Raw genomic sequence first — 18,674 nt, 5'->3', positions numbered from 1 at the left:
GGTAGTAGCCTTATAATTCTGAATCTGAACTATAAGCACCAAAATGATGTATTTTATCTTTAAAAACAATTTCTACTTCTGCCCACTGAAGTAAGGCACTGAAATACCAAGCCCCAATAAAAGGAACCAGGCTCCAGAACTGAAGGATTCTACATTAGAACAAGAAATATCCAAGACAGGACTGAAACATTCTGTTAAGTGAGAAATTAAGAAAGACTATTAGGGTCATGTCAAAAGGACTTAGGGGTCAATTTAAAGAGGCTCCTAATGGCCAATGATGGGACATTTGTGCATCAGTAAAGATGACTGCAATTAGCTGAATCTCATTAAATATGTTTAAATCTGTAAGTTCACAATGACTCTTGTAAACAAGAAAACCTTAATTGGACATCACTGAGGGAAGCTGATGACCTAACTCATTTTTGTGAAAACTGGTTAAGCAAAGAAAAAAAGAAAAAACAAAAAAGCTGTTAACCCTGCCTCTTCTATACAGTCTATGCCATTATGACTCCAACGAGTTGAAGAGGGAAAGTTAGGGCCAGGAACAGTGGCTCACGCCTGTAATCCCAGTACTTTGGGAGGCTGAGGTGTGTGCATCGCCTAAGCTCAGGAGTTCGAGACCAGCCTGGGCAACGTGGCAAAACCCCATCTCTACAAAAAATACAAAAATTAGCCAAGCATGGTGGCACATGCCTGTAGCCCCCAGCTACATGGAGGGCTGAGGTGGGAAGATTGCTCAGGCCCAGAAGGTTGAGGCTACAGTGAGCCGTCCGTGTTCCCATCACTGCAATCCAGCCTGGGTGATTGAGATCAAAAAAAAAACAACGAGGGAAAGTTTTTCATTATATTCCAAGTAATTATTAAGTAATAATAACATTAGAATACTGTTCTGCAACCCATAAAGAATCAGTGGATTCAGACATTTGGGCACTGTGATCAAAGAAAGGCCAACTATGAAGTAATCTTGCCAAAAACAAAACAAAACAAAAATCCGGAATCAATCTGTATATTCAATTACCAATCAACTGTAGATACATGGGGAAAAAGAACATGTTAAACTACACCACAGCAAGCAATCAGCAAAAATTAGACTGTGTGACAATTTCAAAGCCTAGTTTCTTCCATGAATATACTATAAGACAAAAGGTAGGGGGAAATTAAGATGAACAGTAAATATTAAGGCCAGGCAAGGTGGCTCACACCTGTAACCCTAGTACTTTGGGAGGCTGAGGCAGGCAGATTGCGACCAGCATGGCTAACATAGTGAAACCCCGTATCAACTAAAAATATAAAAATTAGCTGGGTGTGGTGGCAGGCACCTGTAGTCCCGGCTACTCGGGAGGCTGAGGCAGGAGAATCACTTGAATCCAGGAGGGAGGTTACAGTGAGCCGAGATTGCACCACTGCACTCCAACCTGGGCGACAGAGAGAGAAGACTCCATCTCAAGAAAAAAAGAAAAAGGTCAGGTATGGTAGCTGACCCCTCTAATCCCAACACTTTGGGAGGCCAAGACGGATGGATCACAAGGTCAGGAGTTCGATACCAGCCTGACCCGGTGAAACCCTGTCTCTACTAAAAATATAAAAATTAGCTGGGCGTGGTGGTGCGCGCCTGTAATCCCAGCTACTCAGGAGGCTGAGGCAGGAGAATCGCTTAAACTTGGTAGGCAGAGATTGCAGTGAGCCAAGATCGAGCCTCTGTCTCAAGAAAAAAAAAAAAGCCAAATTCAATATGTAGACTTAATTTTGACCTTGATTCAGATAAATCAAAATAATGAAATGTGTAAGACTATTAAACATTTTAATAAAGGGTATATATATATATATTTTTTTAAGAGGGAGTCTTGCTGTCACCCATGCTGGAGTGCAGGGGCGCCATATCGGCTCATTGCAAGCTCTACCTCCCGTGTTCACGCCATTCTCCTGCCTCAGCCTCCCAAGTAGCTGGGACTACAGGCACTCGCTACCACACCCAGCTAATTTTTTGTATTTTTAGTAGAGATGGGGCTTCACCGTGTTAGCCAGGATGGTCTCGATCTCCTGACCTCGTGATCCGCCCGCCTTGGCCTCCCAAAGTGCTGGGATTACAAGCATGAGCCACTGCACCCGGCCTAATAAAGGGTAGATTTTAATTACATTATGGATTTACCTTTTGTTGTTTATTTATTTATTTTTGAGACTGAGTCTTGCACTGTCACCTGGGCTGGAGTGCAATGGTGCGATCTCGGCTCACTGCAACCCCTGCCTCTCCTGGGTTCAAGTGATTCTACTGCCTCAGCCTCCCGAGTAGCTGGGATTACAGGCTCCCACCACCACATCCAGCTAATTTTTGCATTTTTTGTTAGTAGAGATGGGGTTTCACCATAATTGGCCAGGCTGGTCTTCAACTCCTGACCTCGTGGTCCACCCGCCTTGGCCTCCCAAAGTGCTGGGAACTCAGGCATGAGCCATCGTGCCCAGTCATTTTTTAAAATTATTTTTTAAAGTATGAGCCAGGCTCCGTAGCCCACGCCTGTAATCCTAGCAATTTGGGAGGCCGAGGCGGGTGGATCACCTGAGGTCAGGAGTTCAAGACCAGCCTGGGCAACACGGTGAAACCTTGTCTCTACTAAACTACAAAAAATTAGCCGGGTGTGGCAGTGTGCCCCTGCAGTCCCAGCTACTTGGGAGGCTGAGGCAGGAGAATTGCTTGAACCCAGGAGACAAGTGAGCCAAGACCATGCAGTGAGCCAAGACCATGTCACTGTACTCCAAGCTGGACGACCAAGTGAGACTCCATCTCAAAATAAATAAATACATAAATAAAAAGTAAATATTAAAAGACATAACCAGGCCAGAAGCGGTGGCTCACGCCTGTAATCCCAACACTTTGGGAGGCTGAGGCGGGCGGATCACCTGAGGTCAGAAGTTCAAGACCAGCCTGGCCAACATGGTGAAATGAAACTCTACTAAAAATACAAAAATTAGCCAGGTGTTGTGGCACATGCCTGTAATCCCAGGTACTTGGGGGGCTGAGGCAGGCGAACCGCTTGAACCCGAGAGACAGAGGTTGTAGTGAGCTGAGGTCCTGTCATTTGCACTCCAGCCTAGGTGACTGAGAATCTGTCTCAAATAAACAAACAAGTAAATAAATAAGTAAGTATGATAGGTTGGGTCCCGTGGCTCATGCCTGAAATCCCAGCACTTTGGGAGGCCGAGGTAGGCCAATCACTTGAGGCCAGAAGTTCGAGACCAGCCTGGCCAGGTACCTGTAATCCCAGCTACTTGGAGGCTTGAGGCAAAAAAAATTATGGATAAAGTATCTGGAATTTACTTCCAATACAGGAGAGGGGAAACAGGTAGTGTTATACACAAGGTTTAAAATGGAAAAAATAAACGGAAAAACAAACAAACAAAAAGTAATTAAACAGCAACAGGCCAGACTTGGTGGCTCATGCCTGTAATCCCAGCACTTTGGGAGGCTGATGCAGGTGGATCACTTTAGGTCAGGAGTTTGAGACCAGCCTGGTCAACATAGTGAAACCCCCGTCTCTACTAAAAATATAAAAAGTAGATGGGCTTGGTGGCACACGCCTGTAATTCCAGCTACTTGGGAGGCTGAGGCACGAGAATCACTTGAACCCAAGGCAGAGGTAGTGAGCCGAGATCGTGCCACTGCACTTCAGCCTGGGCAACAGAGACTCCATTTCAAAAACAAAAAAACAGCAACAAAAAAAGATTTGCCATGGAAAATGGGTACGTGGGGGAATTCAGTAATCTATTCTGTTTTATTTTATTTATCCATAGTAACAGACTAAAAAGTGAACTCTGCATATCCATACTTAGCTTGAAAACTTCCAAATTATGTAGAGTGATATAGTCACTTATGTCTCTGTTCCAACGACAGCCCTCCCTTGTAATAGTCTTAACACTTTCCATTCCTTTGTGTTCTGTTCTCCAAAGTACTTAAGTTGCTAGGCGCAGTAGCTCACGCCCATAATCCCAGCTCTTAGGGAGGCAGAGGTAGGAGGATAGCTGGAGCCCAGGAGTTGGAGACCTGCCTGGGCAATATAGTGAGACCTTGCTCTCCACAAAAAAGAAGGGGGAAAAAAAAAAAAGACAAAAGTACTGGAGTTAAGTTACTTATCTATACACTGGCTCACCTTACTGTAGTGCAAGCTCCATTTTCTTCACTGCTGTATTAATTATATTCTCCGGCACCTGGAATACTGCCTCGCACATAGTAGGCACTCAAAAAATTTGTCTAACCAGTAAGTTTCTTTTTTAAAGGTTAAGCAGCACACATTTTAATAAATGGCAGAACAGGGATTAAAACTCGGATATTTGCATGAACACAAGTTTTTTTTTTTTTTTTTGAGACGGAGTCTTGCTCTGTCGCCCGGGCTGGAGTGCAGTGGCCGGATCTCAGCTCACTGCAAGCTCCGCCTCCCGGGTTTATGCCATTCTCCTGCCTCAGCCTCCCGAGTAGCTGGGACTACAGGCGCCCACCACCTCGCCCGGCTAGTTTTTTTTTTTGTATTTTCAGTAGAGACGGGGTTTCACAGTGTTAGCCAGGGTGGTCTCGATCTCCTGACCTCGTGATCCGCCTGTCTTGGCCTCCCAAAGTGCTGGGATTACAGGCTTGAGCCACCGCGCCCGGCCATGAACACAAGTTTTAAACTTCTTTGCATGCCACGGAATGCAACTGCTGCATCATAAGGCCAACAATGTTTACTTTTGTAAGAAACTGCCAAATTGTCTTCCAAAGTGGTTGTGTCATTTTGCATTTACACAAGCAATAAATGACATGTTACTCCCTATCCACGTCAGCATTTGGTGCTGTTGGTATTTTGAATTTTAGCCATTCTAATAAATGTACAGTAGTATTTCATTACTTCAATTTGCAACTCTCTGATGACACCTGACGAGAGCATCTTTTTTTTCTTTTTGAGACAGAGTCTCATTCTGTTGCTCAGGCTGGAGTGCAGTGGCACAGGATCTCGGCTCACTGCAACCTCCACCTTCTGGGTTCAAGTGATTATCTTGCCTCAGCCTCCCAAGTAGCTGGGATTACGGGTGCGTGCCACCACACCCAGCTAATTTTTGTATTTTCTTAAGTAGAGATGGGGTTTCCCCATATTGGCCAGGCTAGTCTTGAACTCCTGACCTCAAGTGATGCACCCGCATGTGGCCTCCAAAAGTGCTAGGATTACAGGTGTGAGCCACCACACCCAGCCCATCTTTTCATATACTCATGTGCCATCAATGCATTTTCTTTGGTGAGGTATCTGGTCAGATATTTAATATGTGTGTGTGTGTAGTTTTTTATTTTTTGGTAGAGATAGGATGTCACTATGTTGCCCAGGCTGGTCTTGAATTCCTGGGCTCAAGCAATCCTCTTACCACGGCCTCCCGAAGTGCTGGTATTACAGGTGTGAGCCAGGCCCAGCCAAGACATTTACTATGAATGAGATTGGGGTCTCACTTTGTTGACCAGGCTGGTCCCAAACTCCTGGACTCAAGTGATCCTCCCACCTCGGTCTCCCAAAGTGCTAGGATTACGGCTGTGAGCCACTACACCCAGCTGCTAGTCCTTTTTTTTTCTGAGACGGAGTCTCACTCTGTCACCCAGGCTGGAGTGGAGTGGCATGGTCTCACCTCATTGCAACCTCTGCCTCCCTGGTTCAAGCGATTCTCCTGCCTCAGCCTCCCGAGTAGCTGGGACTACAGGCACATGCCACTACGTCTAGCTAATTTTTTGTATTTAGTAGAGACAGGGTTTCACAGTGTTAGCCAGGATGGTCTCGATCTCCTGATCTCATGATCCACCCGCCTCAGCCTCCCAAAGTTCTGGGATTACAGGTGTGAACCACCGCGCCCAGCCAATTTTTTGTATTTTTAGTAGACGATGTTTTATGTGTTGGCCAGGCTGGTGTCGGATTCCTGGTCTCAAAGTCATCCACCTGCCTTGGTCTCCCAAAGTACTGGGATTACAGGCATGAGCCACTGCGCCCAGACTGTTTTTTTGGGAGGGGGGTGCGGACTCTTGCTCTGTCGTCAAGATGGAGTGCAGTGGCATGCTCTTGGCTCACTGCAACCTCCACCTTCCTGGTTCAAGCAATTCCCCTGCCTCAGCCTCCTGAGTAGCTGGAGCTACAGCTGCACACCACCACACCTCGCTAATTTTTTGTATTTTATTGGGGGGGGGCGCGTTTCACCATGTTGGCCAGGCTGGTCTCGATCTCTTGACCTTGTGATCCGCCTACCTCGGCCTCCCAAAGGGGTGGGATTACAGGCGTGAGCCACCGCATCCGGCTAGACTGTTATTTTTTCAGAGTTGGGGTCTTGCTCTGTCACCCAGGCTAGAGTGCAGTGGCATGATCATAGCTTACTGCAGCTTTGAACTCCCGGGTTCAAGTGATCCTCCTGCCTCAGCATCTACAGTAGCTAGGACGATAGGCATGCACCACCACACCCAGCTAATTTTTTGTAGTTTTAGTAAACACGGGGTTTCACCATGTTGGCCAGGCTGGTGTCATCACCAGTCATCACTTGAGAACTCCTGATCTCAAGTGATTCACCCGCCTCGACCTCCCAAAGTGCTGGGATTACAGGCATGAGCCACTGCGCACAGCCTGCACCAGCACCGTTTGTTGAAAAGATTATCCTCTCTGCTTTCTCCATTGAATTTCCCTTCTCCTTTGTCAATGACAAACTTACTATATTTGTGTGTCTCTATTTCCAGGTTTTCTATTCTGTAACATTGATCTGTCTATTCCTTTGCCAAAAACCTGTACACAAATGTTTAAGCAGCTTTATTCATAATTGCTAAAACTTGGAAGCAACCAAAATAAGATGTCCTTCAATAGGTGAATGGGTAAACAAACTGTGGTACATCCATACAATGGAATATTATTCAGTGAGAAAAAGAAACAATCTATCAAGCCACAAAAAGACACACAGGAATCTTTTTTTTTGAGATGGAGTCTTGGAGTCTCGCTCTATCACCCAGGCTGGAGTGCAGTGCTGTGATCTCAGCTCACTGCAAGCTCCACCTCCTGGGTTCACGCCATTCTCCTGCCTCAGCCTCCCAAGCAGCTGGGACTACAGGCACCCACCACCACGCCTTGCTAATTTTTTGTATTTTTTAGTAGAGACGGGGTTTCACCATGTTAGTTAGCCAGGATGGTCTCCATCTCCCAACCTCGTGTTCCACCTGCCTTGGCCTCCCAAAGTGCTGGGATTACAGGCATGAGCCACGGTGCCCAGCCAAAGACACACAGGAATCTTAAAGGCATATTGCAAAGTAAAAATCTGAAAAGGCCACATGCCGAATTATTCCAACTGTACGACATTCTAGAAAAGGAAAACTGTGAAGATAGTAAAAACATCAGTGGTTCCCAGTGTATCTGGGGGAGGGAGGGATAAACTGGTGAAAAGGTTTTGTTTTTAATTTTTGAGACAGAGTCTTGCTCTATCACCAGGCTGGAGTACAGTGGCACAATCTTGGCTCACCATAACCTCCAGCTCCCTGGTTCAAGCAATTCTCCTACCTCAGCCTCCCGTGTAGCTGGGATTACAGGCGCCTGCCAACACACCCAGCTAATTTTTGTATTTTTAGTAGAGATAGTGTTTCACCATGTTGGCCAGGCTGGTTTTGAACTCCCAGTGTTCAGTGATCAGTCCATCTCTGCCTCCCAAAGTGCTGGGATTACAGGCGTGAACCACCATGTCCAGCCCAGAAGAGGTATTTTTTAGGACAGTGAAACATTCTATAAGAAACCATGATGGTGATACATGTCATCATACATTTATCAAAACTCAGAATGTACAACAGATACAGAATGTAAACCAGAATGTACAACACAATAAGATAGTTCATAGCACTATGAACTATAGTTAACAATAATGTGTCAATATTGGTTTATCAATTGTAACAAATGTACCACACTAATGCAACATGTTATTGATAGGAGAAACTGCATGTGAGAGTATAAACTTAAGGAGTTATATGGAAATTCTCTATACTTATTGCTAAAGTTTTCTGGAAACCTAAAACTACTCTAAAAAACAAAGTCTAGGCCGATGGCTCGCGCCTGTAGTCCCAGCACTTTGGGAGGCCAAGGCGGGCGGATCACGAGGTCAGGAGATCGAGACCATCCTGGCTAACATGGTGAAACTCCATCTCTACTAAAATACAAAAAAAAAAATTAGCCGGGCGTGGTGGCAGGCGCCTGTAGTCCCAGCTACTCAGGAGGCTGAGGCAGGAGAATGGTGTGAACCCAGGTGGTGGAGCTTGCTGTGAGCCAAGATTGCACCACTGTACTCCAGCCTAGACGACAGAGCAAGACTCCATCTCAAAAAAAAAAAAAAGAAAAAAGTCTATTAGTTGGCCGTGGTGGCTCATGCCTGTAATTCCAGCACTTGGGAGAGGCTGACGTGGGCGGATCACCTGAGGTCAAGAGTTCGAGACCACCCTGACCAATATGATGAAACCCTGTCTCTACTAAAAAAACAAAAATTAGTCAGGCGTGGTGGTATGCCCCTGTAATCCCAGCTACTTGGGAGGCTGGGATAGGAGAATCACTTGAACCCGGGAGGCAGATGCTGCAGTGAGCCAAGATCGCACCATTGCACTCCAGCCTGGGCAACAAGAGCGAAACTCTGTCTCAAAACAAAAAAGTCTATTAAAAACAAAAATAGGCCAGGCACAGTAGCTCACGCCTGTAATCCCAGCACTTTGGGAGGCCGAGGCGGGCAGATCACAAAGTCAGGAGTTTGAGACCAGCCTGGCCAACATGGCAAAACCCTGCCTCTACTAAAAATACAAAAATTAGCTGGGCATGATGGCACGTGCCTGTAATCCCAGCTACTCGGGAGGCTGAGGTAGGAGAACTGCCTGAACTGGGACCCAGGAGGCGGAGGCTGCAGTGTGCCAAGATCAGGCCACTGTACTCCACCCTGGCCTACAGAGCGAGACTCTGTATCAAACAAAACAAAACAAAACAAAGCAAAACAAAAATACCTGAGCATGGTAGCGCATGCCTATAGCTCCAGCTACTCAGGAGGCTGAGGCAGGAGGATCGCGTGAGCTCAGGAGTCTGAGGTCCATCTCAGCAACATACCAACACCATGTTTTTTAAGAACAAACAAAGAAAAACACTGAATAACCTATGGTTTTGTTCCAACAGAATATTCTGTCCAGAAGACTGCCTGTGAGTAAAGCAAAAATTATGCTCTACAGATAAAACTGCCCACAATTCTTAATTGTTATTCTAATTTTAATCAATACATTTTAATAGAAAAAAAAAAAAAGACAGTAACTATCCCACTAGTTCTGCTTGTTCCTGTGTCCTTCCCACACTGGGACCAGCAAGGTTCTCTGGTGAGCAGTGCCTCTTCCCTATCAGGGCAAGTAGCACAGTGGCCAATGCTGCTGCAGTCTGGGATTTATATACCCCTCACTCACATGCTTTTCACAGCCAACCACAGAAGCTGTTGATCTTTCTTAAATCCAGGTGGGAAAGATATCCAAGGACAAGGGAGACTCTTACCAAGTGGAGTGACCCGGGGCTGAACATCCTTCAGAACTTCATGTAGCCACTCCGTGAACCGAACATAATAAAGATCGGAGAAAATGTCATCTACCCTTCCATTTTCAAAAGATACTAAAAGAAAACAATTAATAGAAGTTATTGGTAGTCTCCTGAACAAGGCTTTCAGGGGAAATAAATATATTTTTCTACCAGTACTACTATCCTTCCCTACCCATTCACACCTCAACAAATTAAGGCACCAGCATGTGACACTTCCATAGTATGCTTACGCTCATGTGACTGATTCTCATGACATTCTTGAGAGTTAGGTAAGTAAGGCAGATGTTGTGAATGGTATTTCACCCAAGAAAGGCATTGTTTTGTGTTAGCAAAAATCATGAATAGGCTCTAGGGTCAGCCTTCCATTAGATATTGTGTAAGTTAAATAACATGTGCAAGTCTTTTAATTTCTGGGGCTCAGTTTCCTTGCCTGTAAATGGAGATGATGGTATCTGCCTTCCAGGACTGGGGAGAGCACAGAATGAAAGCATGTAAAGCAATTCACACAGTACTTAGGTTAGGACCACCGAGAGAGGAAAAAACTAGGAGGCAGACATGTCTCAAGACTAGGCAACAGAATGAGTCCCAACCAGTAAGCCCTACTCTACTATACTGTGATTTCTCCTCAAAAGCCTTCAAACACTAAAACATCCACCTCTGCTCCCTTGAACTGCCGGTCTGCAAATTTCCGTTATGCTTCACCACAGATGTCCTCAAAACCTAACTACATTGGTATATTATTCTAGCTAGACTCCTTCAAATAAGTATTTAGTGTTAATGCAGGGAACAATGAGAAGGAAAGTTCTATGCTGGCACAAGGTTTTGTTTTGAATAAATTACTTTCATGAAAATCAGGTTTAACAAAAAGAAAAGTGTTACATAAATGCTTTGTGAATTACAAAAAAAAAAAGTTAAGGTAATTACCAATAATGTAATAGAAGTTTCTCTAGGTAGTAGGATGATGAATAATGTTTGTTTTCCTATTTTATTATTTATTTTATGCATTTATTTTTTAAGAGGCAAGGTCTTGCTTTACAGCCCAGACTGAATGAAGTGTAATGGCACAATCATAGCTGACTGTATCCTCAAACTCCTGAGCTCAAGCGATCCTCCTGCCTCAGCCTCCCAAATAGCTGGGACTACAGGTGTGCACCACCACACCCGGCTAATTTTTTTTCTTTTCATTTTTGAGACAGGGTCTCACTCTGTCACCCAGGCTGGAGTGTAGTGGCATAATCATGACTCACTACAGCCCCAACCTCTGGGGCTTAAGCAATCCTCCCACCTCAGCCTCCCAAGCAGCTGGGACTACAGGCACGCACTACCATACCCAGCTAATTTTTTGTAGAGATGGGGTTTCACTATGTTGCCTAGGCTGGTCTCAAACTCCTGCGGCTCAAGCGATACTCCTGCCTGAGCCTCCCAAAGTTCTGGGATTACAGGTGTGAGATATCTCGCTTGGCTCTTATTTTTTTTCTTTTTTTAATTTTTGAGACAGAGTCTCGCTCTGTCACCCAGGCTGGAGTGCAATGCTGTGATCTCAGCTCATTGCAACCTCTATCTCCCAGGTTCAAGCGATTATCATGCCTCAGCCTCCCAAGTAGCAGGGATTATAGGAGTGCACCACCACACCTGGAGAATTTTTGTATTTTTAGTGGATAGGGTTTCACCATGTTGGCCGGGCTGGTCATCTTCAACTCCTGACCTCAAGTGATCCACCTGCCTCGGCTTCCCAAAGTGCTGGGATTACAGGCGTGAGCCACCAGCGCCCAGCCCCGGCTCTTATTTTCTAAAGTGAACATGTAGGTTTTTAAAACTTAAAAAAAAACGTGCATTTTAAAACTCATTATATACCTGAAAGAGAACTTCCTTATTTTAACTTCTTGTTTCTCATTTTATTAACTAAACTAGCAAACATCCAACAGGAACACAGCTCAAACATGTTCTCATGAAGATCTATTTCCTACCTTTTGAATACACAGGAAAATATAGTAGAGCACATCTGGATCATAGGGTTCACCTTCTCCATTTCGAGCTTCCCGTGTCATTAGACAGAGCCCATAATTCAACTCTGCCACAGCAGAGGAGATGAGATCTTCCTGGAATCGCAGCAGTTGGCGCCCTGCAACGAAAGCCCCAAAGATGAATGGAGGTCCTGGCAACCCAGGACGAATGAAGGTCCTGGGGGTCCATATCTGGAAGGCTCAGAACACATACTGCCCATCAGGGTGCTGGGACAGAAATGGTCACTTGTATCTACTGTAATGTTTCACACCTGTAATATCAGAACTGGCCTTTCATGTGAGTGTATGAGCCTAATGCCAAGAAAGAAGGATTTTAGTGCCTACTCCCTGGTTCCCATTTCCTCCCAGAAGCCACTCTGTTCAGGTCTGGTAGGGTCAACTCCTGAAACCCGTATGTCTAAAAATGCCTGGTTTTGCGCAAACCCCACACATCCTGCTTATTATGTACACAGGGTCAGTACTGCTTGTTGCTAGGACTGAATTCAACATACTATTACAGATGTTGCTCTCTTTTCCCCCAGACAGGAGATACCACTTTTCTGCCGTTTTGTCCCCCTGTTACTTCAGTACCACTGCATTTTAGACAGAGCCCACTATTCTTCCCAGACACTCACTCCCAATGGGTGCCAATCTGTTCTGAGCATCCTTCTCTAATTCAGCATTCTTGGTCTGGGCCCAGTTTTTCCATACTTCAAGCCCTTCTTCTGGCTTCAAAGAATTTGGAAGCAGAAGTTCTGGGGAAGGCTGTGGCTGTGACTGTGGTTCAACTTCAGCAACCTGGACAGTTTGAGCCTATAGGAAAGAAACCATGAAAATGTGTCAATAACGTTTTATATTAGATCCTTCAGCAAAATTGCCAGAAAATTGTTATGTATAGTTCATTTATTTAAGAAAATATTTCTCTACTCCTTACTGCCCTTTTTTTTTTTTTGAGAAGGAGTCTTGCTCTGTCGCCCAGGCTGGAGTGCAGTGGTGCGATCTCGGCTCACTGCAAGCTCCGCCTCCCAGGTTCACACCATTCTCCTGGCTCAGCCTCCAGAGTAGCTGGGACTACAGGCGCCCGCCACCACGCCCGGCTAATTTTTTGTATTTGTTTAGTAGAGACGGGGTTTCACCATGTTAGCCAGGATGGTCTCCATCTCCTGACCTCGTGATCCACCCATCTTGGCCTCCCAAAGTGCTGGGATTACAGGCTTGAGCCACCGTGCCCAGCCGCTGTCCTACTTTTAAGAAGCTTTGCAGTTCGACCTCCTGCCCCAGGGACAGCAAAAGCAGTACTGCAACTGGGCTAGTGCAGTGATTCTCAGCCTTGACTGCACTTTTAAATGTTTTTTTTTTAGACGGAGTTTCGCTCTTGTCACTCAGGCTGGAGTGCAATGGCGTAATCTCGGCTCACTGCAACGTCCGCCTTCCGGGTTCAAGTGATTCTCCTGCCTCAGCCTCCCAAGTACCTGGGATTACAGGCATGCACCACCACGGCCAGCTAATTTTATAATTTTAGTCGAGACGGGGTTTCATCATGTTGGTCAGGCTGGTCTCGAACTCCCAACCTCAGGTGATCTGCCCGCCTCAGCCTCCCAAAGTGCTGGGATTATAGGTGTGAACCACCGTGCCCAGTCAAATCTTTTATTTAAAAACACTAATAGACAGACTTACCCCAGAATCTCTCTGAGGGGGAGTCAAGGTATCAATCGTATAAAAACTCCTCAAGTAAGATTGCGTCACTGCACTCCAGCCTGGTGACAGAGCGAGACTCTGTCTCGGAAAAAGAAAAAACAAAACAAAACAAAACAAAAGAACTCCTCAAGTAAAAAAGTAATTCTCATGTTTGGTCACCACTGAGAACTACTGGCTCAAAGCACTGCTTCCACAATCTTTTTCTTTTTTTTTTTTTAAGATGGAGTCTCGCTCCTGTAGTACAGGCTTGACTGCAGTGGCACAATCTCAGCTCACTGTAACTTCCACCTCCCGGGTTCAAGCAATTCTCCTTCTTCAGCCTCCCGAGTAGCCGGGATTATAGGTGTGTACCACCACACCTGGCTAATTTTTTTATTTTTAGTAGAGATGGAGTTTCTCCATGTTGGCCAGGCTGGTCTCGAACTCCTGACGTCAGATGATCCACCTGCCTCAGCCTCCCAAAGTGCTAAGATTACAGGCATGAGCCACTGCGCCCGGCCCCCACAATCTTTAATGTGCAAACAAATCACTTGGGGATTATATCAAAATGTATATTGTGATTGAAAAGGGTGGGATCTGAGACTCAGCATTTCTCTTTTTTTTTTTGGCAGGGACTGAGTTTCACTCTTGTTCTTTGGATGCTGGAGTGCAATGGTGGGATCTCGGCTCACCTCAACCTCTGTCTCCCAGGTTCAAGCGATTCTCCTGCCTCAGCCTCCCAACTAGCTAGGATTACAGGCATGTGCCACCACTCCCAGCTAATTTTGTATTTTTAGTAGAGATGGGGTTTCTCCAAGTTGGTCAGGCTGGTCTTGACTCCCAACTTTGCAATTTCCTACTTTTTGAAATTCTTTTTTTGAGCATAGTCTTGCTCTGTCACCCAGACTAGAGAGCAGTGGCATGATCTTGGCTCACCACAACCTCTGCCCCCCAGGTTCAAGGCATTCTCCTGCCTCAGCCTCCCGAGTAGCTGGGATTATAGGTGTCTGCCATCATGCCTGGCTAATTTTTGTATTTTTAGTAGAGATGGGGTTTCACCATGTTGACCAAGCTGGTCTCAAACTCCCGACCTCAGGTGATCTGTCCGCCTTGGCCTCCCAAAATGTTGGCCTTATAGGCATGAGCCACCATGCCCGGCCAAATTCTAAAGAGATCTTTATACCCTAAAAAAACAAAATTCCAAGATTTTCCATTTTTTTAGATTGGACGCTGATTTTGAAGGGCAAGAACTGAGTCACCACATGTTCAAAGAACGTGCTTGAGCTGGGTGAGGTGGCTCACACCTGTAATCCCAGCACTCCGGGAGGCCGAGGCAGGCAGATCACTTCAGGTCAGGAGTTGGAGACCAGCCTGGCCAACATGGTGAAACCCTGTCTCTACCAAAAATATAAAAAATTAGGCAGGTGAGGTAGCATGCGCCTGTAATCCCACCTATTTGGGAGGCTGAGGCAGGAGAACTGCTTGAACCTGAGAGGCAGAGGTTGCAGTGAGCCAAGATGGTGCCACTGCACTCCATCCTGGGTCACAGAGCCAGACTCTGTCTCAAAAAAAAAAAAAAAAAAAAAAAAAAAGTGCTTGGATTCTCAAAGGTGCAATAAAATAGCAAATCAATTCAAATCACCCAAAGCCCTAGTTTCACTCACTCACTAATTCAAAAAACGTGTGCAAAGCTTTGCATCAGGCCCAGAATACTGACATGTATTAAATTACAGTCTAGGGCAAAGAGCTGATTCAATCTGCGGTGTTGTGAAGAAAATCTTTGGCATCAGTTTTTCTCCTTAANTCAGGTCAGGAGTTGGAGACCAGCCTGGCCAACATGGTGAAACCCTGTCTCTACCAAAATATAAAAAATTAGGCAGGTGAGGTAGCATGCGCCTGTAATCCCACCTATTTGGGAGGCTGAGGCAGGAGAACTGCTTGAACCTGAGAGGCAGAGGTTGCAGTGAGCCAAGATGGTGCCACTGCACTCCATCCTGGGTCACAGAGCCAGACTCTGTCTCAAAAAAAAAAAAAAAAAAAAAAAAAGGGTTTGTTTTTCAAAGGGGCAAAAAAAAAAAAAAACAATTCAAAACCCCCAAAACCCTAGTTTCACCCACTCACTAATACAAAAAACGTGTGCAAAGCTTTGCATCAGGCCCAGAATACTGACATGTATTAAATTACAGTCTAGGGCAAAGAGCTGATTCAATCTGCGGTGTTGTGAAGAAAATCTTTGGCATCAGTTTTTCTCCTTAACTGCACTGGCTAATCCAATGATCACCAAAAAAAAAAAAAAAAAAAAAAAAAAAAAAAAAAATTACTCAAACCATTTCTTTGAACAGTTCCACAAACTGCCAACCATCATGCCCCTCTAAGACATCTAGCACAGACCAGGAGGGCAGCTGAGTTCAGGGCCAGAGGACCCAATAGCACCAGAAGCCTCTCAGTGAGCCACACAGATGTCCCCTCCTCCCCGCCACCCACAGGCCTAAGCCTCCCTTTACCTAGTCAGTAAGTACTTTCTTAGCTCAGGAAGCAACCCATCTTTCCCCTACTCTGTTTTATTAAAAAGTTTGTCATGAATTACTGTCTTGCTCAAAGCCAAGTCTATAGCTGGGCCCATTCTTGCCCTTTCTTCTACTTTTAACCTGAGGACTCATTCTCTGATTTCCATAGACCTTTGATCTGGATGCTGTATTCAGGGCTCCAATAACTATTCTGTCTACCCCAGAAATGAGCAATTTCTTCTTGGTGGCCTGTAGTAGTTGCTGCCACCACTACCAGCACTACCACCCTCCTTGTACTCCCCAATCGCATACACCTGAAATGAAAGGGTCAAATGCAATGGATGCTTTGGCCCTAACCTACTGGACCTTTCTGGCACATCCAAAAATGTCACTCACAACATTGTCCTTTGTACTCTGCTCGGCTTCCTGTCACTCTCCTGGACCTCCCTCAGCTATCTGGCAGTTCTTTCTGTGTATGCTTTAGGTTTATCTCTGCCAGGCCCTTACGTGTTTGTTAACTATGGGGCTACTCTATAGATCCACTTTCTCATTTCAACTACATGTTCTCCCTGGTGAGTCTCACCCACTTTTCCAGTTTGGATATCCGTATTTGTCAAAGTGATCGCTATGTACCTCCAAGCTAGAACCCTTACTGCCCCTACTCCCTGCTTAATATGCCCAGTGGGTACTATATATCTCCAACTGAACATCTCATAGCCACCTCCAACTAACATCTATTCATTATCTTCCCTGCCCAGATCTATTCTCCTGAGTTACCTCCCTCCCTCGTTCAATGGCAACATCATTTACCCAAACTGGAAATCCAGGAGTCTGGCTGAACAAGTAGGCAGTGGCCAGAGCATGGGAGGCAGTGCTTCTGTAACAGGCCCCCTTTACTGTGTGCTTCCAACCACTAAATGTCAGTTAACATTCCCAAGCATCTTCCAAAAATTCTTCCAAACGTGTCCAAATGTCTATCAGTGGATGGAGGAGGCAATAATGCAACCCAGGTTGAAAGTTACTCATACAGAGTATTGTACAATGTGGTGTAAATTTGTTCCTACACATAATGGGAGCCCTTGGAGAGTTTTAAGCTAGGAAGTGACATGATCTTACATTTTATGATTATTCTCATTGTTCTATGAAGAATAAATTGAAGAACAAGAATGGAAGCAAGTACTGGTGGCCTAGACTATAGTGGTGGCAGTGGAGATGATATAAGATATAAGATATATATATAAGATATAAGAGATTTTGAGAGGTGTGATGGTAGAAGCAACATGGCTTGTTAATGAACTGGCTGTGAGGAGTAAAGAAGCAGACACAAAGATGACTCCAAACCAGCAACAACTGGGTGGAGAGCAGCACCACTTTCTGAGACAGGGAAGTTTTTGACAGTTTTAGAAGTGGTGCCAATGAAGATCTGAGGTATTGTCAATAAATCCAAGTAAATGCTAAGTAGGCAGCTGAATATGTGGAAAAGGTTCCAAACAGAGGAAGGCATGGCCGAGAGACTTGGACTTAATGTGTCAATGCAGCACACGGATTAAAACACAGGCTTCAGGGTCAGCCCATCCAGGGTTGAATCTCAATTCTGCCACTTTTTTTTTTTTTTTGAGATGGAGTCTCACTCTGTCACCCAGGCTGGAGTGCAGTGGCACGATCTCCACTCACTGCAAGCTCTGCCTCCCGGGTTCATGCCATTCTCCTGCCTCAGCCTCCTAAGTAGCTGGGACTTCAGGTGCATACCACTACACCCGGCTAATTTTTTGTATTTTTAGTAGAGACGGGGCTTCACTGTGTCAGCCAGGATAGTCTCCTGAGCTCGTGATCCGCCCACCTCGGCCTCCCAGAGTGCTGGGATTACAAGTGTGAGCCACCGTGCCTGGCCTCACTTTTTTTTTTTTGAGACAGAGTCTCATTCTATCACCCAGGCTAGAGTGCAGTGGCACGATCTCGGCTCACTGAAACCTCCGCCTCCTGGGTTCAGGCAATTCTGTGCCTTAGCCTCCCAGGTAGCTGGGATTATAGGTGCCAACCACCACGCCTGGTTAATTTTTTGTTTTTGTATTTTTAGTAGAGACGGGGTTTCACCATCTTGGCCAGGCTGGTCTTTTAACTCCTGACCTCGTGATCCACCCGCCTCTGGCCTCCGAAAGTGCTGGGATTATAGGTGTGAGCCACCACGCCTGGCCAGTTCTGCCACTTTTTAAGCATGGCTTTGGCCTTGTCACTTAATCTCTTTGCCTGAGTTTCCTCATCTGTAAAATAGAGATATTAGTACATACTTCGTAAAGTTAATGTGAAAATTAGAAGAACATGTTAAATATCAAGAACAGTAGTACTGGCAGACAGTACCAGTGATTATTATCTTCAGCAGCAGCAAGAATCATCTGGAGATGCTGGAAATCATAGCAATGGAAAGAAATCCCTTAGGGAGAAGAAGGCCAAGTATTGAACCCTAAGGAACATCAACATGTACGATTCAGAGAGAGGAGAAGGCACCAGTAAGTTTCCTGGGAATAAAGAAGACTCAGATGGGTAGGAGGAAAATCAGGAATGTGTAATAACATGCAAGTCTAAAAAAAAAGAGTCTCGGCCGGGCACGGTGGCTCACGCCTGTAATCCCAGCACTTTGGGAGGCTGAGGCGGGTGGATCACGAGGTCAGGAGATCGAGACCATCCTGGTTAACACGGTGAAATCCCATCTCTACCAAAAATACAAAAAATTAGCCGGGCATGGTGGTGGGCGCCTGTAGTCTCAGCTACTCGGGAGGCTGAGGCAGGAGAATGGCGTGAACCCGGGAGGTGGAGCTTGCAGTGAGCCGAGACAGAGCCACTGCACTCCAGCCTGGGAGACAGAGTGAGACTCTGTCTCAAAAAAAAAAAAAAAAAAAAAAAAACTCAAAAAT

At 45.5% G+C, this 18,674-nt stretch overlaps 1 protein-coding gene across 1 annotated transcript in view; it reads right to left on the bottom strand.

Moving 5' to 3' along the window:
• QRICH1 (glutamine rich 1) overlaps window positions 1–18,674 on the bottom strand; it is a 69,658-nt gene that overhangs the window by 6,440 nt on the left and 44,544 nt on the right. Inside the window, exons 4-7 of the mRNA XM_017868143.1 lie at window positions 12,214–12,391; window positions 11,543–11,697; window positions 10,083–10,086; window positions 9,534–9,647 (exon numbers count right to left, since the gene is read on the bottom strand). Coding sequence (XP_017723632.1) covers window positions 9,534–9,647; window positions 10,083–10,086; window positions 11,543–11,697; window positions 12,214–12,391 — 451 coding nt within the window. The remainder of the gene's footprint in view (window positions 1–9,533; window positions 9,648–10,082; window positions 10,087–11,542; window positions 11,698–12,213; window positions 12,392–18,674) is intronic.

Source organism: Rhinopithecus bieti, unplaced genomic scaffold (genome assembly GCF_001698545.2).
Source record: "Rhinopithecus bieti isolate Rb0 unplaced genomic scaffold, ASM169854v2 scaffold_3875, whole genome shotgun sequence".
In the NCBI taxonomy this organism is placed as follows: domain Eukaryota; kingdom Metazoa; phylum Chordata; class Mammalia; order Primates; family Cercopithecidae; genus Rhinopithecus; species Rhinopithecus bieti.
This window is presented reverse-complemented; position numbering and strand designations above follow the sequence as displayed.